This window comes from Lagopus leucura, unplaced genomic scaffold (genome assembly GCF_019238085.1).
Source record: "Lagopus leucura isolate 7727_CA_CO unplaced genomic scaffold, USGS_WTPT01 Super-Scaffold_100015, whole genome shotgun sequence".
NCBI classification, from domain to species: domain Eukaryota; kingdom Metazoa; phylum Chordata; class Aves; order Galliformes; family Phasianidae; genus Lagopus; species Lagopus leucura.
This window is the reverse complement of record NW_024962269.1, coordinates 4,024,387-4,047,738: the sequence shown is the minus strand read 5'-3', so window position 1 is coordinate 4,047,738 and position 23,352 is coordinate 4,024,387. Positions and strand designations below refer to the sequence as shown.

The 23,352-nt window shown below is 45.3% G+C and overlaps 2 protein-coding genes across 2 annotated transcripts in view; one reads left to right on the top strand and one right to left on the bottom strand.

Moving 5' to 3' along the window:
• Positions 1-2,868, bottom strand: part of MYO1E (myosin IE) — an 85,929-nt gene extending 83,061 nt beyond the window's left edge. Inside the window, exon 1 of the mRNA XM_042875589.1 lies at positions 2,611-2,868. Coding sequence (XP_042731523.1) covers positions 2,611-2,868 — 258 coding nt within the window. The remainder of the gene's footprint in view (positions 1-2,610) is intronic.
• Positions 2,869-8,486: 5,618 nt separating this feature from the next.
• FAM81A (family with sequence similarity 81 member A) lies at positions 8,487-21,988 on the top strand. The gene is made up of 10 exons (XM_042876117.1): positions 8,487-8,824; positions 10,133-10,200; positions 11,216-11,309; positions 11,432-11,705; positions 12,426-12,544; positions 17,969-18,098; positions 18,704-18,810; positions 19,854-19,989; positions 20,352-20,547; positions 20,947-21,988. The coding sequence occupies exons 1-10, from the start codon at positions 8,817-8,819 to the stop codon at positions 21,084-21,086; spliced, it is 1,272 nt and encodes a 423-aa protein (XP_042732051.1). The 5' UTR covers positions 8,487-8,816; the 3' UTR covers positions 21,087-21,988.
• The last annotated feature ends 1,364 nt before the right edge of the window (positions 21,989-23,352 follow it).

The window sequence follows — 23,352 nt, the reverse complement described above, 5'->3', positions numbered from 1 at the left end:
GGCTGCCCTCCCTGCTATCCCACTTTTGGCAGAGAGTAAGGTTTGAGCTTATGCTACTGTCTGCAGCACCAGACAGGAAAGCACTCTTCAAATACAGAAACATCAGTGTCTTGCTTGAGAATTTCATACAGGAAGAAAATGTAAGATGGTATATTTAAGACAGTATAAGGTCCCTTACACAAACTATTTTAGGAACAAACCCTGAAGCCAAGCAAGTCCTTTCAGGGCAACTAAGAAACAGCATTTCTGCAGACTTTCCTGAGCATTATGTGTAACCAAGACCATGCTCAGCATGAGGCTAGATTGAACAATAAATATTTGACCTCTACTCATATCAAGCTGTTTTGAAATTAGGCATCATCTGGCAGGGTTTCCACCCCCCAGATCAGGCTGACCAAGGGTCCCAACCAACCTGGCTGCAAACACTGTTAAGGATGGGACATCCACAGCTTCTCCAGGCAGCCTGTACCATGGCCTCACCGTGTAAATAATTCCTTCCTTACAGATATTAGGAGGAAATCCTTGCCCAAAGAGTCAGTCTATGGATGCCCAAGCCGTGAAGGCAGCAAAGGCCAAGTTGGTTGGAGTCCCAGGCAGCCTGATCTGGAGGCTGGCAACCCTGCTAACAGTAATGGCATGGAACTTGGATGATCGTTAAGGTCCCTTCCAACCCAAGCCATTCTGTGATTCTACGCTGTTGAATTTAAAAAGCTGCAATGCTAAGTTTAACAAAAGGAACGCATTCCAGTAGTTATCAGGTGTTCCTTAAGGCTGTCAGCCGTAGGGCAGTTTCACCCTGCTGTTTCTCACTCCCACCTCATACTGCAGCAAAAAGCCACAGAACAGCTCACCCATTCCATGACTGCATAAGTCCTTCTGAAACCCCACCATCAACTAGATATAGATATTGACTGGATTAAAAATAAACCAGCAAAAAAGAGCACACATATTGCTGAGCTGCACACAGCTGCACGGCCTCACCAGCAGACATAAGAAGGGCACAATGGCTGAAAGAGGAATATTTGCACAAGTGTCACCATCACATGCTCTGCTGCATCAAAGTGCCTGAAGAGCACAAAACAAATGTATTTGATGTCAGTGCTAGCATTTCTCCCCCTCCAAAGAAATCAAAGCTGTCAAGAGAAAAAAAAAAAAAAAAAAAAAGAAAAAAAAAAAAAAAAAAAAAAAAAAAAAAAAGAGGGAAATAACTTCTCAAAGAGCTCAGAAAAGCATATAACATTTCAGGATGCGAGCAGTGTGATTCATATTGGTAACCAGCCATTAGAAATCCCAGCAGACAGCCCTGCTGCCAGCTGGTTACACAGAGCTACCTGCTGAAGGGTCACCAACCGCTGTCTGCAGAGAGCTCTGAGTCGAAGCAGTACTTGCAAAACAACAATCTTCATTGGTTGAAATGTAATGGCTGCGTAAGGACAACCACAGAAGTACTCACGTAATTCAGGACTACTTCAATACCAAATCAAAACCACAACAGTAGTAGCCTGAACTGCTCACAGAAGAGGATAACTTGTTAATTTCTTCAGTTTGAAAAAGTAAAATTGGTTGAGCTTGTTACCATTTCCTAGTAACACGTATTGACAAGAACCATATTTCGATTCAATCCTTTCGTTGGAAGGGAACCGCTGGGGCCCGCTGCAAACTGACCGCGGGGAGAGGTGCGCTGATCCGAGCAGCACCGGCAGCGGTCAGGCAGCTCTGGCACCAGGCAGCCCCGGCCTCACCCAGCGCCCAGCAGCAGCTGCACAGCAATCACAGCCGGGAGCCCACAGGTACCACAATCACCCTGACGAAAGGAGCGCCGCGAAACAAAGGTGAGGGCAAAAGCCGATTGCAATCTCCAAGTAAACAATCAGCTCACGGCCGGCATGCCGGGCTCTCCCTCCCAAAGCCCGTCACCAAGAGCAGGGCTGCAGCGAGCGAGGAGCCATCCCATCCCATCCGTGGGGCAGGAATCCCGGCTCCCCGAGCCCCGCAGCGCTGTATTTGCACAGCGAACGGCAGAGCCTCGACCGCCGCCGGCACAGGTGTGCGGGGCCGCGCCTGGGCAGGTGGGGCCGGGAGGGGGGAGGGGACGTCAGCGAGCACCCCGAGCTGTAGCAACAGGAAGGAGCACAAAAGTTTTTCTTTTTACAGTGCCTTTACTCAGATCTTCAGGGCTCCGCTTCAGAACCACGCTCATAACCAATGACTCACTTCCAGCCCGGTTGGTTACCATACCGGAGTTCTTGCTCCTTACTCCAAGTCCTCCACACGGGGTATCGGAGTCACACCTGCGTTACTCCATTCCGAAACCTATGACGAACCGGCAGGAGCCGGCGGCAACCAGCAAGACAAACTCGGCTGAGGACCCGGCCCGCCCGGCCCGCCGCGCCCCTCACCCCCACCCGGCAGCTCGCTGCGCGGACCGTCCCCGGCACGGCACGGGGGGCACGCGGACCCGGAACACCCCGGCGCCCCGGCAAGGGAGCTCCGAGCCCCGCCGGTGCCGCCCCTCGCCGGCCGCGGGTCTCGGCTCGACGGCGGCACCGCGCGCACCCCGCCTCCCCCCGGCGGGACCCCGCGAAACGAACCGCCCCGGCCCGCGCCTACCATCGCGGCTCCCGCGCTGCGCTGCCCACGGCTCCGCTCAGACGCGCCGGCGCCCCGGGACGGACGAGGCCGGCGGCGGGCCCGCCCCCCGCGCGCGGGGCGGTGCGGACGGGTGGGGCGGGGAGCGCCGGGGCTCGCGGCAGACGGGGCAGGGCCGAGCGGCGCGGGCGGCTTGCCCCTTCCTGGCCGCGCGGGCGCCGTGTCCATAAATGGAGAACTCGGCACGGCGCAGCCAATGGCCGCGCGCCGGAACGTCATTCCCTGAGGGAATCCCGACGCGGCCCCTCGCGCCCCGCCCGTTGCCCGCCGCCCGGCGGGGTCCGGGGGCACCGGCAGCGCCGTGCCCTCCTCTCCTTCCACGTGAACGACCCGCGGGGCGGCACGTCTCAGCCCGCCGGAAAGCACTCAACTTTTTGCCGCGCGCCCCTCGCGAGCGGAAAAGCCGAGCAGCTCCTGGGCCGCCTACAGCGGCGATACCGCACCCGGCGGTCGGAGCGCCCAGCAGCCCCTCACCGTCCGTCCGTCCCGGAGCGCTCGGCAAAGCGCTCCCAACAGGTGCATGGCTTCTTATTTTTGCATCGTTTTCTATTGCTGGCAGTAAGCAGAGAGCAAAAGCCGCACGGGGGTGCCTGGCGCTGCATAGGGGCTGTGACGAAAAACAGTGAAGAGCCGCAAGCACCCAGAGAGCAGGAATAGGGGAGGCATGACAAAGAGAACCTACATCAGCATTACTGGTTTTTCTGTTTGCTTCCGATGCGGGTGTTTTTAATGCCTGGTTTGCAGTTGCGTGTAGGTACAGACGGGCACCTTTGTAACAAGTTATGAAAAAAAGCACAGAAATTACATTGCAGAACACTCAAGAAGTGTCTCAGCACAGGACAGCCAGCTGAGAGCAGCGCTGCTGGGGCCCACTTGCTCCCAAAGCACTCCCAGAGGACTACTAAGAAAAATTTTAGGGCCAAAGTTGTCCTCACTCTACTTTGCACCAACCTTTGCCCTTTGCGCACCAAGTACACTCTATTTCACAATAAACACTTTTTGTGCTTTTAAATGTAGTGGTTTACTTCTGCTTGTTTTAATGATAAATATGGAATTCCCAGGCTGGCTGTGTGGAGTGAATAACACTTTTTCACCACCCAGCTCAGCAGCAGGGGAGGCATTTCCCTTACGATGTCCTCAGTGTGCAGGGCGGCCAGCGTGCCTGAACTGCTCGGCCAACCTGCACTGCACTCAGCTGGGGAATAATAGACTTGCTCAGGTTGGAAAAGACCTTAAAGATTGAGTCCAACCACAACCTAACCATACTGCCCTAACAACCACTGCTAAATCATGTCCCTGAGCACAACATCCAAATGGTTTTTAAACACATCCAGGGACGGTGACTCAACCACCTCCCTGAGGAGCCTATTCCAGCGCTTCACAACCCTTTTTGTAAAGAAGCTTTTCCTGATATCCAATCTAAACTTACCTTGGCACTTACCTTGAGGCCATTTCCCCTCATCCTGTCACCAGTGAGCAGAGACCAACCCTGCTCTCTCTGCAATCACCTTTCAGATATTGGAAGAGAGCAATAAGGTCTCCCCTCAGCCTCCTCTTCCCAGACTAAACAGCCCCAGTTCCTTCAGTCTCTCCTCATAGGACGCATTCTCCAAGCCCTTCACAAGCCTTGTTGCCCTTCTTTGGACCTGCTCCAGCACCTCAATGTCCTCTGTGCACTGAGGCGCCCAAAACTGAACACGGTACTCGAGGTGAGGCCTCACCAGTGCCGAGTACAGGGGCAGGGTGACTTCCCTAGTCCTGCTCACCACAGCATCCCTGATACAAGCCAGGATGCCATTGGCCCTCTTGGCCACCTGGGCACACTGCTGCCTCATATTCAGCCAACTGTCCATCAGTTCACCAAGGTCCCTTTCCATCAGGCAGCTTTCCAGCCACTCGCATCTGAAGGGGCTCCAGCAGAGCTAAGGAGGAGTCTGCATGAGGAGAACCCACCCACCTCTGCCCACTGCTGCCTGCACACAGCCAGCAGCTCTGGGTGGGAGCTGGGCTCGTGCTTAGCGGCTACAGACCGAACTGTTGGCAAAGGTACCACCTGTGGAGCACAGTGGAATGCAGCTGCCCCTGCTCTTCCTTCTAAAAAAGTGTTCTGTGTTTTCAGAAAGAAAGAGCTCTACTGTGAGTGATCAATCTGGAAAAGATCTGAAACTGTAATGCACAGGCACTGCCCTGACCTTTAATTGACAAACACAGAAGTCAGTGAGGAAAAAAATAAAGACGTTACTGCTTTTCAAATATATTTAGAGTAAGTTTTCCAAATGCTGCATTTGTGTTCCATTGATCAGAATAATTTCATTAATCATCTAATTAAAGCCTGTAGGCCACTAAAAATGGCTTAATGACATTACCAAGAAATCATCCACACACTTAGAAAACCACAAAGCTGTTTTTTCTTAGAAAGATGAAGGATAGGAAAACAAATGGCATTAGACTGAGGACATTTAACAAATTCATCGCAGATACTTCTGCTGGATCTGCTTTCCAAAGAACGAACACAGACTTCATCAGTCTTCACATTTTCTGCTAAAATGCAGCTGGCTTCATTCTGCCCTCAGTTACGTTCTGCGGTGTAGAGTGCTACTTACAGAAAATGAAATAAGGATTCAACACTTCTTGTGAAATACAGGGAGAAATAAATGGCAAATACAAAACAAAACCAGAAGGTCTGACATTAAATGCAGCATCACATCAGTGACTAGGACAGGCTTTCCATGCAGGACAGCAGCAGTGAAACTCTCCGTTCTCTAACATTGCATCCCCCTGCTCTGCTGGCCTCACACTAAGGAAGCACACTGCTCGATGTGCTTGGTACCACATTCAAGGTGCCCTCTGACATATCATCAGAGGAACACAGGAAGGAGGCCAGCAGCCTCCTTCACCTCTGTTTCTCTGAGGAGAATCTCATAGCTCTTTTGCTCTAGGGCTCATTAAGAGAAGCTTCAGACTCAAGAGAGACTCCAAATTCATGGAGGTGAATATTTCTCCATCTGCAAACCAGGCGGTATGAATGGGTGTTATTCTCAGGGCTAATAGGAACCTTCAAGAAAATAAATCTATTTGTTCATTATCAATTACACTGAAGATATAATTACATCAACTACAAGAGCTTAGCACTGCTTTAGTTAGAAGCATCAGGGAAGCCACGTGACTATACTGACAGCAGTCTCTGTACAGGTCAGAGGGATGCTCTCACCAGTGCCCCATTCCCAGCAGCCTGGCTGCAGGGCCTGCACTGCTGTGTGCTGCTGCCAGGGCAAAGCCTGCACAGAGAGGCACTGAGCACAGGCACACGACTCAGTGCTAACAACATGCTGCAGGAAGGACACAAACTCTGTCTTTAAAACAAAATAGCCTAAGCTGATCTACTGTGAGTGATGTTTTGCTCAGCTCTTACAGTCACATACATAGACAAGAGAACACAATATATACAGGCAGTTCTTTAATAAGAAAAATCCTGGACCAAGTGCATGGCAACCACACAGCTGTGTGCAGTTAGCAAGGCATTTGCAGGGCTAGAGACAGCACCTGTGTACCCAATGAGGGCAGCAGAAGGTCGGTGTTGGGAACTGACAACAGCCCCTGCAGGAAAAACCAACACAGGGCAAAGCTGAGCTCTGCACATTGCTGCACGGTGGGTGAGCAGCAACGCAAATGGAAGCAGGTGGGGTTCTGATTGGGTGTAAAGGGAACATCTCCCCGTGTGCTGCCAGCAGGCTGTGCGGCCGCTACCCCTGGTGGCTTTTAGCAGGAGCAGGCCCTGGCCCCAAGGGTGCAGCTACATGGAACAGAAGCTGGATAAGAGCCCTCCGTAGGTGGGGTGGCACCACGTTAGTCACAGGCTGTTCCGAAAGCACCCACGGTGTGTTTTTGTCTCTAGCCTCTAACCCTAATACATATTGACCCCTTTACTTTAAGAACTGCAGGTTAGCCCCTGCCTTGCTCTTTATATGGGTGCACGCACACTCTGCGGTGCTTCTCCCGTTTGCAGCATCCTTCTAACACAGATGCTGTGCTGCTGCACAGGGATTGCTCAGCCCACACCAAACAGCCCATGCTTACCCAAAGGTGACTGTACTGAAGCCCACCACAGCAGCAGGCAGAGCTGAGGTGTGGACACACCTTTCGTGTGTTCTGCCTTTCCAGCAGCACCTCTTAGCTCGTACAGCAGAGAGCACCTGTTGTGGGACACAAAGTTTCACTGCAGCTACACGCCAGGACGGTGTTTGGAGACACATCGCAGCGTTATACTCTACCGGGGTCTGCCGCTCCTCCGGAGGAACACCCCGCTCCGAGTGCTGCCGCGGGCAGGGTGAACCCCGCTGCCGTGCGCGCCCCCGGAGGGGCGGGAGAACCGCGGCAGCGGGGCGGGAGCGGCTAGGGCGGGCGCTGCCTATAAATACGGCTGCGGCGCGCCCCCCGCCGCTCCGTTCCCATGGTGACAGCGTCCTGGCAACGGCGGCAGCTCCCGCAGCCCGGCCTGCGTCGGGCCCGCGCCGCTCCCCGTACCGGACGGACGGACGGACAGGCAGACAGGGTAGGACAGGCGCTGGGGGCAAGCGCGGAGCGTCGCGGTCGGAGCGCGGCGAGGAGCGGGACCCGCGGGGCGCGGAGGAGAGGTGCGCAGCCCCCGCCCGCCGCAGTGGTGAGTGCCGCCCCTCCGGGCCCGAGCCCCCTCGGCGTAGCCGCCCGCCCCCGCGCCACCCGTAACCCGACGGCGGGGCCGGCCGCCCCCTCGGGCCGCCGCCCGGCACCCAGCGCCCAGCCGAGGGCGGACCGGGGCGGGGCGGGCCGGTCCCGGCCCCCTCCCCTGCTCCGCCCCGCACGGCCCGGCCGGAGCTCCGCGCTGCGAGGCCGCCCCCAAAGGAGCCGCCCCCCGCCGCCCTTGCACCCGCTTCTGCTTTGGGTGCAAACGGGTCTCGGAGCCTCGCCGGGCGCGCACCCCCTCGGCTGCGTTTCCCGTGTGCCCGGTGCCGAAGTGCCGAGCCGTGCTGCCCCTGCGCTTCGCTTCCCTACCGGCGGCACAGGGAAAATCGCCCTTTCTCGTGTCGACGTGACAAGTGCATTTGGAATAGCTGGCAATTTAATCCGAAAATACCGGATTCACGTATTGCGATTTAAATGGCCACAGCAGTATGAAGCAGGAGGCAACTCCGTTTACAGTGACAACCATGCACTTGAAGCCTGTATTTCAGCCGGTATCTAAGCTGATCCCAGTTTAGCACCATTTAATTGGGATCCGTGTGAAATCACACTCCCCCAGTTCTAGACTTTGGAACATTTATTTTTTCTTTGATTTGCTGTTTATTAGGCTAAATGAGAAGAAATATGGCATCAGTCCTGACAGCTTCGTGGAACTGCTAACTGCAATACCTCCAAACTGCAATAAAGTTTTGCACAGCTGCTGAACAAGACCTTGGTACATCCCCTCAGGATGTTGGGTCAGATCAAGAAAGCTGCCAATTGGCTCTGAGATTTCCACATGTACTTAGAGATGTGCTCAAATTAACAAAAGATTGGGAAGCCCACCTGTGCACACTGTTTCCGCAGACACCCACGTTCTGCTGGCTGTCTAGTGGCAGTCTGGCAGAAAAAGTGACATCTTCATGCAATCCTATGCTTCCAGTGCTCCAAAAATGGTTGTCATTTGGTATGAAATATGTACCAAAGGCCCTAAGATGAAAGCGCTTCAGTTGTGGGTTTCCTGTTTTGCTGTTTTTTTATAAGGAGTGTTTCACTAAGACATCACTGGACGTACAGTCCCCAACATCTGATCTTTGTTTTTTTAGGTAGTATCTGGTGCCTTGCTGCTGTGATATGCATAGCTCTACCAAAATCAGTGGGATATTGCCACGTTCATAGCTTTGTGTTCAAATCCTGCATCAAGATCACTGAGTTGTGCCGTGGCCCAGAGCACGAGGAGCCCAGAGCTCAGAGCTAGCAGCTTGGGCTCCTCAGGCTGCTGTGTGACCTCGTGGGACAGCCAGGCACTCCCCATGGACAGAGGCACTGCTTGAACACCTGGGGAGCACCGTGTGCAGGAACAGACTGCAGGCCTGGGGCAGGGCAGTGCAATCCTGAATGCGGACGCCAGCACCATGATACCCAGCTCTTGTACAGGGCTTTCTACTTACAGGCATGCAAGAACCTAAATGAAGAGGTAGGTGCTATAATCTGTTTTCCATAAAGGGAAACTGAGTCACTGGGCATGGAAATAACTGATCCAAAAGCATCAGGATCACAGAGCGAGCAAGGAACTGAAATCAGACCTTCTGAATTACAGTTGTGTTACTGCTGCTCAGCAGCTCAGCCTCTATTCAAACTGTGTTTTTTTTCTTTTCTAATTTGTAGTTTCTGAAGCACTGTGCTATAAATAGAACATGCATACTGTGGCAATGTTTGCTCTCTTTTTAGGCAGTGCTTTTATAAGTTCCTGAAGCACAAACATGCTTGGCATTTTGAGATCTTGGAGAATAGTTCTATTACTTTTCTACAATTAAAATTGTATGATTTTGTTTCAATAAACCCATTCTGTCCTCTCTGTTTGTGCAACATATTGCATTAGCAACTGCAGAATTCTTTCTGCACGCAAGCCTTTAGTTTTCAATAAGCATTTAGGCTCAGACCTCCAATAGGACAGCCATGCTCAATCATGCCATCTTCACAGTTTAAAATATATATTTGCTTTGTATGGGGTGGAATAGTTGGATTTGATTTTGTCTATAAGCTTTTTGTTTAAATTTCTGACAATGGAGCAAAGCTCCAGTCTGGTCTCACAGTGAGATACCTGGAATATCTTTTTGAAGCTATTAACAGAGCTGCTCTGCTGCAAAGTCTGCCACAATCTGGCTGGCTACATCTAAAAAATTTAAACAGAATTTATAGTCTGACTATGTAAGAATTTACTATATAAAGTGTGGACATTTAGATTTGAAAAAATAAATGAATAAAAGGTTCGGTTTTCCCAATCTACACTGATCTCTAACATTTTACTGAGGTTTCCTGAAAAACACCTTACCCACAGTAACTTGCTGTCACGAAGAATTTTCATGTCATTGTCTAGCCAATGCATTCCTAAGCTTTACTATAATCCCTCATTTCTCACTTTTGTATTTGTTGATCGATGGTGTCTGGGACCAGCAGACAGATCTAGGACAAGAAGTTTGTCTCTGTCCTGCCAAACCAGTTCTGTGGGTTGAGCAGATTTCAGTTTTAAAGCTGTCAACCATTCCCTTTGCAAGAGTATCACTTTCACTATAGAAGCTTTTCAGTAGGTTTTACTTTCCATTATTCTGTTTCTTTATATCTATTTTTATATGCATTTATTCTATAAGCAATTTAAACTCCGAGATCAGACCTGTCAGTGTAATCTTAAACTTTACTTGGAGGTTCACTTCAGCAGGAGCATTAAATCATCTCAGTGCCAAATATAAACCATTAAATAATTCAATGTGTACTTTTTCAACAGACATAAATTATTGACCAGAAAATGGCCCAACGAAGCCCAATCTTCCCAACTCTCGCCCATTCTGAAAGGTACAACTGGAATGTGAAAAATAAAACCTTCGTATTGTGGAGTATTATGTGCCTCTCTTCCTCTCTTAATTGTTTGTTTATGGTAATGCTGTAGCTTGGATCTTTGGAATTTCATATGCAAACAAGCTGAAATACTGTAGACTCCTTCAAATCATACCCAGATCACAATTCCTTATTCAGCTTTTACTTAAACTTTCCTGAATGAAATTCTTTAAACTCTAACTGAATAGAAGTCCAAAAATACTATGCTTAAACCAAAGTCTTCTAACTATAGAGAAAATGTGAAAGCTCACAGCCAGAGCTGACTGTCCTCTTATATCTCTATCAATGTTATTGGGGTGAAAGTAAATTGTCAGTCTGGTTCACTAGCAGAATCAATGTGGACTATACACAGTGAATAGCAGAGTTATGAGAACAAAAATCTCTTTCAAAGTGGTGTTGAACTTTTATCTTCTACCTTAGGCTTCTGAAAGTGTTCTTTTCTCTTTACAGAACAGGGAAAGATTGCATGCATCCACAGTCTATTTTTTTTTCCACTTCAAGTATCCATGAGCTCCCATTGATTTCATGGAAGCTATGTAGTGCAGAGCTTTTCTGAAAAACGTAGACCTAAATGTCAGCTTTCTTTAAAGGATAAAAATGAATGTGACTTCCGTGGCTGCAAAGCTTGTCATTAGTTTTGATCTCTCCTCAGTTTCTTCACCTGTGTATCCTCCTGTCCCGTTCATGTGAGGACAAGCTTCTGTATGCTATTACAGGGCAGATGTATTGACTGCAAAAAGGCATGGACGCAAGCTCCTTCTTTTTAATCGTGTTCTGGTTTGCTGTATCTCCCTTTCACAGTTTCTGCTTTGATTAAGCCTGAATAAAGATGAAAACTGTAGAGACAAAAAGCATTACTTCTGAAACTCAGTAAGAGGGTCTTGGGTTTGGGTTCTTAATCAAACTATAGTTCAGAACTGTAACTCTTTATAATGCTAATGTCCTCTTCTTAAGATCCTATGTCTCTGTAAAGCTTCTTTAAACTGTAGGAAAAAGAGCCTGACCTGCCTTTGTACGGACAGAGGCAGCAGCAAACAACATCCATTCATCTGTAGCAGCCGGCCTTTGTAAGTGCTTTGGTGTTTCTCCCCAGTGCTGCCACTAAGATAATCTCGTACTGTCTCAGCAGAAAGATGCTATGGAGATTTGTGTCAGACCCAAATCATATCTGAACATTCTTCTCCATCAGACGGGTTCGAAACATCCCGCTGCACAGCCAGGCGCTGACAGCGGTCCCGCTGGCATCTGCGAGCCTGGTGGATCAGCTGGAGGACAGAATCCTCAGCCATGAGAAAACCACGGCAGCGCTTGTGGAACACGCTTTTCGCATCAAGGAGGACATTGTTTCCACTCTGCACAGAATGCAGAACAAAGGGGGGGGCGATCGGTTAGCAAGGCAGCTCCTAGAAGAACACATCCGGAACATAACCGCCATCGTGAGGCAGCTCAACCGGGACATTGAGGTATGCGAGGAATTTTTCACTGGACTAATACTGTTTCAGCTACTTAGTCCTTCTGATTTAACAACGGTTTACCACAGGATGAGAAAGTTCAGGCAAGGTCTAAAGATCCCGTAAGCTTATAAATTGTTTTTATAACTGTAAAAACTGTTTGCAAATTATGCAATTCCTCCAGTGGCTATGAAAATAATACAGGATATTAGCATGTAAACACAGAAATCTTTGTGGTACTAATGAGCTTGCTTTGAAAAGCAACACTGGAAAACCTTGGCAAAACGAATTAACGTGGTACTAATACCCAGCTCAACTCCAGTCCAAAGGCTGTGCTGTATAAACACTAGGAAATGCCTTAAGTCTGTATTAAACTTTCTTTCACTTTGACTCACTGACAACACCAAGCAGCCCAACCCAACTGCTCATTTTTCTGACTAATCACGGCCTCTGCTTGATGAGCAACATGGGTGTGGTGGGAAAAACTGATGGGTAAATGTTAATATCTTCATTCCACTGAAAAGTTGTATTTAATAGGTTATGGTGTGGATTTTCAGAATAAGAAATGTTAGGTAACATGGAGGTACCTGTATCAGTACGTACCAGCCTCTATTAAAGTCACAATAAAATGATACCTGGTCTTACTGAAATACTGAAAAATTACGAGTGACATTTAAAAGGTACATTAAATGTAGCATAATGAATTTGTATTTGCATGTGAATACTTTGTAGATGCTGCAAGAACAGATACGTGTCAGAGACAATCTCAGCTATGGAACAAATTCTACCCTAAAGAGCCTGGAAATGCGGCAGCTTTCTGGTTTAGGGGATCTTCGTGGAAGAGTGGCAAGGTAAATGTCATTACGAATGTATATTTTTGGGACTAACTAATGTTGCTTTAATCTTGAATTACGAATGTCAATGCTAATGGGCTGAATTCTACTTTGGCAAAATTCCCAGGATAATTTTGCTCGGTGTTTTCAAGAAAATTAACAGTAATCCTTTGCATCTCTCATCATATTAAACTTAACAATATGTCCCATAATTCTTGAGATTAATTTTTAACAAGTGACCTCAAATTCCATATAAATTTGGATTTTGTTCAATTTTTAAAAGTACTGTGGTTAGACAGTCTTTGTAGTTTGTCTTTGAGACTAATTAGCAAAATTACTGTAAAGGAGGCATGGAACAATCTGCGCTTGTAAAGAACATAATAGTTGCACATTTTGGCAGACATTTTAGAAGTAGAAATATGTGTGTGAAATTACTGGTTAACCATATTAAAACCTACGTAGGCCACCTGACGTGTAAAGAACAGACAGCTATAAAATAATAGAGGTTTGAGGGCTGCTTCAAACTCCAGCTTGCAGCTGTGCAATTACACAGACTTCAGGCTGAATTGTAAATGTGCTGGTGACGGCACAAAGTACATTTGTCTCAGTGTCTGTAAAGTGTAACATAAAAGATGGTTTAGCACAGCTATAGAAAAAGGACCTAGTCTCTCCTGGAATATCTTGGCTAACAACTTCACTGGAATTATACTTGTCCTGAGTTTGACCCATTATCTATAATGTACAGATGACTTCTCTTTTTTTCCTGTACTTCAACTGATTTAGTGATAGCAGCCTACACAAATAATCAGGGAGGGATTTTCCTTGAATTTAAGTTTTCCTTCGAATTGTTCAATTGTTTTTAAGCTCCCACAGTAACTTTAACAGCAACAGCCGTTTTATAAAGAATACTCAGGAGCAGCTTAACACAATCATTATGTGCCTTTTTTTTTTTTTTAAAGTTATGCTTCACTGAAGTTATCCTTTACTAAACAGGAATGAACTAGATAAGCATTTTTTGTCAAATGAGAATTGATATAAATACATACGTAACTCAATGGGAAATTTCACAGTATCATCATAGAATGGTTTGGATTGGAATGGACCTTAAATATCACCTAGCTCCAACCCCTGACATGGGCAGGGACACCACCAGTACAGCTGCCCAGGGCCCATCCAGCCTGGCTTGAGCACCTCCAGGAACGGGGCACCCACAGCTTCTCCAGGCAGCAGTGCCAGCATCTCACCACCCTCATTGGGAAGAATTTCTTCTGCATTTTTCATTTTCATTTACATCTATTCTATTCTAAGTTTAAAGCTATTATCCCTTATCCTACCATATACTCCCCAGCTCTCCCATAAGCTTCTTTAGGTACTGGAAGGCTGCTATGAGATCTGCCTGGAGCTTTCTCTTCTCCAGGCTGAACAACTTCCTTTCTCAGCCTTTCTTCATAGGAGGAGTGCTCCAGCTCTCTGAACATCCTCGTGGCACATGAGGATGGACATGACACATCCTCCTTTTTCCCCCCCCCCCCCGTTTTTTTTTTTTTTATAAATATATAAATATATAATATATAATAATAAAATATATAATATATAATATTATATAATATTAAATATATAATATATAATAATATAATATAAATATAAAGTGACCTAAGACAGACCTTTATATGGAGCAATGCACTTACTGATTAGCTTATGAAGCAAAATATAGTGCCCTTGGTTTCAGTAAAGAATTCACATAAATAAACATGTGCCAGCATGAGCTTCACCATGGCCCTGCATGGCTGAGCACTTGGTATTGAGAGCAGCGGTCAACTAGCACAGTCTTTGCCAAGACTTCTTCCTTTATTTACTTTGGGCAACTCCCTGTCATTGTGCCTGGGTTACAATTTATCTGACTGTTTTAAGAGACTACATCAATTTCCCTTATATCAGACTGGGCAATGAATGTGGATTCATTTGTATTCATTACCATAAGATGATTAGTTTATTGTCTCTAACTGTTAGCTCCTATTCAGTATTATGCTCTGTATTTTCCTTATGTGGAGAAGGAAATATGTCTTTACCATACCTCAATTTAAAGCGGTAATCTGTGAGAGAAGGTTATTTGCCTTCATTTACAAACGTACTCTACTTCATTCATTAGTATTCCTATGATTAATGACTATGGTATTTCTGGAAATCATAATCGAGATTAGAGTTTGTTGTGCTATACAGATATGCGATATAAAATTTCCCTGTGATAATTTCTGATTATTCTACCCAAAATCTGTTATGTAAAATAAGCCAAACTCACTTAATGTAATTTTACTTCAGCATTTAGTCTTGCTAGCTTTCAGATTAATTGGAAGAGTGAAACCTTAGATATGTGATCCAGTTACTGTGGGTTTCCAACTTACTGCACGTCAGCTAACTCCTCTTCTTGACCATAGCCAAGGTGCTAAGTTCAACTCAGGCTATAGTGAAAGTAGGCTAATTTAACTCCAAGTAAGTCACACTTGCTCTAGGCTAGCATCATAGAACAGTTTGGTTTACAGCAGACCTTAAAGCCCATCCAGTTCCAAACCCCTGCTGTGGGCTGGCTGGCTGCCACCCACCAGCTTAGCTGCCCAGGATCCCATCTGACCTGGCCTTGGGCCCTCCAGGGACGGGGCACCCACACTCCTCTGGGCAGCCTGTAGCATGCAGTGCATCACCAGTCTCTGAGTGATTTACTCCTAATATCTAATCTCAAACTCCCCTCTTTTTGTTTAAAATGATCCCTCCTTGTCCTATCACTATCAGACTGTGCTTACTGTCAGTCCCCCTCCTTATAAGTTTCCTTTAAGTACTGGAAGGCTGCAGTGAGGTCTCCCCAGAGCCTTCTCTTCTCCAGAACAGGCCCAGCTCCCATTTCTTCATTGGAGAGGTACTGCAGCGCTCCAGTAGTCTCTGATAACCCACTCCAACAGCTGCAAGTATACAAGCATAGAAGTACACACGTGGACAGTTGCCATGACTCAGTCTGTATAAGCTGAGTGATGGTAAATCACCTACATCTGAGCCTTCGGATCCTGTAAGAATTTTAGTGTCAGTCTCAGGATTCTGGCTAAGTTTCAATTCCAGTGATTACATGTACACTAAAATTCTATTCAACTTCAGTATGAAAGAGTACTATTTATTTCCTAACACCAGCTGTTCTGTAACATGTCAATATCAGTGAGCAATTCTCTATTCTTGAGAGTTGCAGCTTTAAGCTATGAGAACAGGGATTCCTACTTGTGTGTGCAGTTAGGCACAGCTCCAGCACTCCACTGCCCACAGCTCTGGAGGAGTGTGGCTGGGACAGACCCCACAGCTGAGCTCACCTGCATCAGAGAACCAACTTGTATCTCTAGCAGGAGAAGATGAGGCCCACACTGCAGCTCATGTCTCTGGACCACTTCTCTTTAAGTGTCTTTTACTGATGATTTTGTACAGCATCCTTACAGGGTTCAGTGTGAACGATGCTGTCCGTTTTCCTAAGAATCAGAGTTACTATTAAGACAGAAATTGCCTCTATTAATTAAAAGTAGTGACACACTGAGCAGAAAATTATGTATATGCCGATAAATCCATTACTCTTGCCTTCTGTCCTTGGCATTGCAAGTTTTATATTAAACAGCTTTGCCATGCCTATTTCTAGTGATAAAAGATCACTAAACCTGAGAGCACTGCCTTATCACATCTTTACATAATGTCTGTCTACTAAGACCATTTGTCTGCAAAGTATGAATACAGCAGTCCGGTCAGTACAGAAGTTGGTGTCTCCAGAGGCTGCCTGATACCAGATACCAGAGAGATGGCAGTCATGCATGTTCACACTGGGCCTCCTCTGCATATGTTTTTTACATATTTTTACATACACTGCAGATGTGATTCATTTCAGACACCCTGGACTTATAACATGTAGGCAGATTTTCCTACATGAGAAAATGAGCCTGGTGCATCTGGGATGCACCACGTTTAAGATCTTTGTGAGTAAAAAACCTGCTGCACTCTGCCAGCTGCAGTTGTACAAAGCTCACAGGGAGGGTGGCTCTGACCTGCCAGGGTCAGCTATGCAGAGTCTATAGCTCTGCTGTTCCTGCCCAGAGATTGCAGGCTTCTGGGGAATAGATAGATTATTTCATCCCTCTTTTTTTTTCAGTTAGCAACAAAGTGGAGACATTTGGCTTTTCTTGCCTTTCTAAAGAAGCTGCCAGATTGTAAGACCTGGAATTTACCATATAAACCTAAGCTACTCTTCTTACAGATACTACTAATTGGTCTTACTATGCTGAACTGCCAAACTATAAATTACTTTCCACAGGTTTTATAATTTGTGATATTTTACTTCATTTGTTAGTTTGATATTGAAGGTGTACCACCATAATTACAGTAACACAACTACAACTGAGGTGTTGAAAACACATTTTGAAGTGAAAGCTTTCCAACTGAAATGTAACTTCAGTGAAAACATGCCATGGCTTTGTGTAATGATTTAACCAGCCGTAGTTTGTCCCATTTACTGCCTTCCCCCTCTCCTCCTCCCTTATATTGTAACCACTATCTGTTCTCCACCAGTTTCATAGATCAATTTTAGTAACTTTGGTGGTTATAAATATACATGACTCATACTCTGCAGGAGTCTCACTCCTGAAATTATAGTACTTCTATTTTACATCGCAGTTTATGTCCTTATTGTATTACTGTAGATGAAATCCCCCTGACAAAAGTATTTTTGAAACGCGGTAAGAAATGGACATATTCCATAGCACATTTGTTGTGAAAATGTTACAGCACTGAGAAATGTTCCAACATGAAGAAAGGAAACAGTAATTATTATGTACCAGTACTGCATTTTGTAGTCTTTAGTGAGACAAAATTGCTTTAAATGGCAGCCTTACCTAAATACAGGCTGTGCTAGTTAAACCATAACTTTTCCTCACATTGTTTACTCTCTATATTGTGTACTTATCACATCTTTTTTATTTGGCAAACAAAAATAAGATTGTAAGGCTTAGCGGAACACAGCTAAAATAATGAAAAAATGATCTTCACAATTATTTAGGCCTCTATGCAGGGCAAATCATGCACACCACAGCAGATATCTGCTGGACAATAAGAGAAGTAATGAGGTATTGAAATCCTGCATCTTTGAAGTTCTAATGCAATTTCCCCAACTCTGACAATGACACAATTTCCACGTCAATAGCAAAAGAACCATAGTACAGCAGGAGTGTGATGAAGAGTTTGGGATCTATTCCCATCTGGGAGCAGCTTGCTGGATAGGGCGAGATACATCAGCATTTTTACAGCCCCATAAGACAGTGTTTTGCTGGACAGCCAGTACTTTCATAGAAATGCCTAATGTAAAACAGGTGATTTTAAAAGCGTGGGCTATTCAACTGTTGTTTTGGTATTTATTTATTCAAACAGGTGTGATGCCGGGCTAGCCAGACTGTCTGCAGAGCACAAAATCACATACGAAAGACTTCAGAGCCTAACTAAAGACCAGCACACCTCTAAGTTGATCTTAGAATCGAAAATCAAAGAGACAGAAATACAGGTACAGTCGAGCCATGGTCTAACTCAAACAGATATCGTTCCTGTGAATTATTTTCCTGCCTACGAGGTCACAGATTCAAAGATGGAGGAGGGTCCTGGGGGGGCAATGAGGTAAAAAGGGTCGTGATTTAGTGGGGAAATATTGGTGCTGGGTGGATGATTGGGTTGGGTGATATTGGAGATCTTGTCCAACCTTAGTGATTCTATGCTTTATATATGCACATAGTCCTTAGATTAAGTACTGCTACACAGCTATGCTAATGCATTGGTCTGACTGGAAAAGTCCTTAAATTGCTGCCTTTTGCATGCTGTGGGAAGGCCCAGTATAGTATACAGGCACACCAGTGTGCTAGCAACGTATTGTCACGAATCTTGTAGAACTGAACAGCATCTTTGTAAATCTGCCACGGCTGCTTTTGTGGGAAATACTTTGTTAGCAGTCCTCCCAGCACTCCTATTTCTATCTTGTGAGACAATACATTTTTCATCACAAACCCTGCAAGCTGAATCACGTCGGAAGTGCCAGCAAAGCGGGCCTTTCGAGTCTCCCCTGCCGCTGGGAGTCAGGCTGGGTGGGGCGGCGGCTGACGGCGCGCTGCGTTCCAGGTTTCGCACCTGCTGAGCCGCGTGGAGCAGGCGGTGGCGCAGCAGGAAGCCAAGCTGAAGCTGGCCTACAAGGAGAGCGCGCAGCAGCTCCACCTGCTGGACACCAAGTGAGCGAGCGGAGCGGGGCCGAGGCGCGGGGCGGCCGCGGGGGGCGGGGGAGGAGGGCGGCAGGGCCGGGGGGGTGGAAGCGAGGGCCCCGCTTTTCCGAGTCTGGGCTGTGCGGCCTTCCGCTAAGGAGCAGCTCTGCAGCCGCATTTACCTGTCTGCACACGTGCGTGTGCTCAGCTGTTTTACAAAAGCACGCTGATCTGACCGGTGCCCCCTCCTTTCCAGTGGAAATTACACCCTTCCCGTGGCTGGACACTTCTGAAAACCCCGCTGGGTCCCTAGCTAAGAATTCAAGTAGGATTGTATTAAAAACCAGCTCTAAATTTTTGCAAAAGCATCCCAGTACCTTTTCTGACCGTGTGAAGCACTGAGCGCCGCAGTCCAAAGCTGTGCTCTGACCGCAAGGAAGCTCAGCGCTGAGCTCACCGAGTGCTCTTGCTTTTAAGTGACTCTAAAGAGAACTCAAATACTCAAATTAGTAAAGTCACTGTGTTACTGCCAGGCTCTATCTAGAGCTATGTTCAACTCAGATACTAGCTCCTGTCCTTGTGCCTCATTCAGCCTTTCCTCCTGCCTGCCGATTGCCACCCTCTTGACATCCCATCAGCTACAGCACTATGGCTGTTTGTAAACCAGATGGGAGAGCAGATCCAGATTGCAAATGTTCAGTGGAAAACAAGTGTGCCCGAACGGATGGCATAAATGTGAGGCAGATGAGGCAGTGCAAGTGGGGCTGTATGAACTGACACTGCCAGTTACATAAGTGGTCGTCAGATCTTTGCTCAGATTTGAGATTTATGAAGATGACTGCATTCCATTTTCAGTGCTACAAAGAATCTGCGTCTAACGAACCTCAAAATGTTGTGATGTTTCATATAAATAGCTGCTATTTTGTTGTGGTTTCCTTCTTTAATTTTCAAAACAGTGTTGCCTTATCCAATTTAGTAGCAGTCATTAAATCTTTTCTTATCATAAAAAAAATCACTGCAGAATGACCGAAACTTCTGCTCTTACCATTTCCTAAATTGCATTATGTTCTCAGATTAAAAAATGCTATTGAAGAGCTCAGCAGCCAGATTTTGTCTGCACGCAGCTGGTTGGAACAGGAACACGAGAGGATTGAAAAAGAGCTTGTGCAAAAACTTGACCAACTCTCATTGACTTTTAAGGAGAACACAGTAAGTTTCATCCCAATGTCCTAGTAATACTTCTCAGGAAGTGTTCAAAAGCATTATGAGTTACAGGGATGTTATTTGAGTGAGACTCTTAGACCTCACTAACATTTGCAGAACTCTCTCTCTTTTCACTGATGTCTAGTGTAACATTCACCACAGACTGAGGGTCCTGACATACATCTGATCACTTTGAGTACATCACTATTTTACCCTTCTATCAAGTCATTTTAAAAAGCTTACTGAAATAAATTTTAATTTGTTGCACCTGCACCTTTAAATTCCACCTAATAAAAGGTGCATATCTGGGGAAGGCCACTCATTTAATGCACATGCTAAATCATTAAAATTATTTTCCCTGGCTCCAGGAAATGAGTGAAAGAGCTATAGAGATGAAATTCAGCCAGATGTCAGAGAAAATCAACAAAATAGAAGAAATACAGAAGATAACCATGGAAGCGCATGAAACACAACAGACTGAAGAAAAGATAAATATTCGCATTGGCAAACTGCAAAACGAGATTAACGAAGATATAAAAGAAATGAAAGCTGAAGTTAATGCTGGTAGGGCCATAATTAAACAAGATCTTCATTCTAAATTGTGGTAATGTTGACCTTTAATATTGTACAGAACGTCTGTGCTCGTAACAAAGTAGTTTAAAGACACTGGGCTGCATCTGTGGCATTCAAGAGGATTTTCATTAAGTGTGAAACTCACAGCAGCAAGAGGTGACATCAGCTTAGAATTGCTTCCCCCAAACCTACATTGGCACAGTTTGCTGTGATCAGGGGCATTTTGCCATTAGTATGCCAGCATAATGAAAGTCCTATTTTTCTTCAGAACATTTGCCTTCTTCCTAGTGGAAAACTGAATACTGTGGTAGGAAGAATATTCTGTTATCAACTATGCCATATTATTACTGCTTTAGATTACAAACTAATTTATCTCTCATCTGTAATTAGGGTTTGCAGCTATCTATGAGAGCATTGGATCTCTACGGCAAGTTCTAGAGGCAAAAATGAAACTTGACAGAGATGAACTACAGAAGCAGATCCATCAAATGAAGCAGGAGGTTCCAATGTGGGGAGAGGCTGGACCATGACCGCAAGATTTTGACTGAGATGAACACTTACTTATCTGAATAGGCAGACTATAGCCTTGTTCCAGTCTGTAATCCAAATTAAATGCATGTACTGAAGGACATGCTGCTGTTGCACAGGTCTGTATGTTTACTTTGAGTGGTAAATGCAAGCTTTTAATATACCAATTGACAAGAAGCTTTTATGGGCTGAGGTGCTCATTTGCCACTGCACTACTCTAGCTGCTCTCAGGAGATTACCAGCTGTAAAACTGGAGTAATATATTGGTGAAGCTGGCACCTAATTTGCTAACAGCGTTTCAGTGCTCCCCAGTTGTGTAGGCTTGATCAGGCTATTATATGCTTATACATACATAAGCATCTGCGCCCCTGCTTTTTTTTTTTTTCCTTCCTTCCTTTTTATTTAAAAACAAAAAGACAGAAAAACCCAAACCAGGTTGATATCACCTGTGTAGTATCAGTTTGGCAAGGCTCTCCACCTTGATATACATTACTGTCTTTGAAGTTGATGGACATTTTTGCAGTGACTTTCTCTGTCATTACAGGACATTGACTCCTTGTGAGGCAAAACTGGCACTGGACAGGCCCATTTTCAAAACCCTTTTTGTTTAGTTGTGCAAATATCCTGCGTGCGCACGTGTGTGTAAACTAAATAGCATTACATAATGTAGTTGTAGACTAAAAATGATTCATGAACAATGTAAAAAACAACGTGTGGTCTTAGGTATTGTGACCTTTTCAGATGAATAACCAAGTGGACTTGAGACGAGACAAAAATATTTATATAACAGTATTTTTTACTTGGGCATGTGTTCTTGTGACTTGTTTCATTTTATTGATAAAAGCTTTGAAAGGTTTGAAAACAAAAGAAAGTGATAATCTAACAGTCTGGAGAATGTGATGTAAAATAAAATGCAGTTTATGATCAGATTAGACATTTCTCTGAAGTTCAACAGCTAACTCTTCAATAATTTAGTAGGTTTGATTTTGTAATTGAGTTCACAGTGTTTCCAAATAATAACGGCCTATTTTCATTCCCATAGCAGATAACACACTGAAAATAAGCACTCATACAAAATACTAGCCTATGTGGGAAAATACATATTTTGATTTGATATTATCAGCCACAGCTTCATTTTCCTTATCTTTTCAAATCATGTAGCATTAAGCACTCACAAAAGGCTTCATCTGGCATCCTATTAACTTGTACAGGTCACAGTAATTCATATACAAAAATGCTATTCGTTTATACAAGCATTACTGCTAACTTGTACAAATTGATAGGATGTCTTCCCACTGTCTTTGTAGGCTGATTGTTTTTCTGGCTAATGCTGCAAAACTAGACTCTTAGTTGGACAACCTGTGGCAAGCGTTTCTCCACTTCTATGGAGTAATCTATGGCCCACAAACTTACCATAGTAAAATAAATAAAGGCTCTAAAAACATTCCCATTGCCTTCACTAGGACAGTATACTGTGGGAAAAAAAATAATAATCAAGAAAACACACACTAATCTTTACAAGATTACTGCCTAAATTTGTATCCACTTCCTATGTAGTTGTAAGTATTTTAATGCAAAGATACCTGAAATTTTTGCAACTCTGACTTCTAGTGCTCTCCGATAACCACACTGCCTCTGTTATTCCTGTTCTATACCAGCCATGTACTGTGAAGTATATTTACAATGGCAGCTAAAAGAGAAGCCCTGTTCACTAAAGGAAGACAGTGAAATTCTCACAGAGGTGTCTTGGGAATTGTCTAAAAATTAATTCTTTCTTCACATATCCTTCTCTGTTCTTAAATATTTAGCCAGGTGCAATGGCAGTGCTATCTCTGGTGTTCTGTAAAATTAACAAAAACCCTGAAGAGATGGAACAAAAACTCAACACTTTTTCTTCTGTAGCTGCAAATACCCTAGAGAGTATTGTACAATACACAGAAAAAAAAGGCATAAAGGGAAACAGATAAACAGTTACATATGAATTTAATAAAATGTTTCTCTTATAAAATGTTGTGTGATTCAAGGTTATATTGAATCGCTATGACCCTGCAGGGAAAACTCCTTAACTCCTGCTCCTTCGATGAACTCCAATATGTTATGCTGGAGATTGGTTTTGTTCCACATGCTTGGCTATGATGCCATTATTGCCTGAATTGCAGGACAAGACTGGAGGGTCTTCACAGTTTGTGCTTACTATAAAGCTTAAGCAATATCGAAAGTCATCATACAGTGAAGCAGATCTTTAGTCCCTCCCTGGCCTTTCATTTA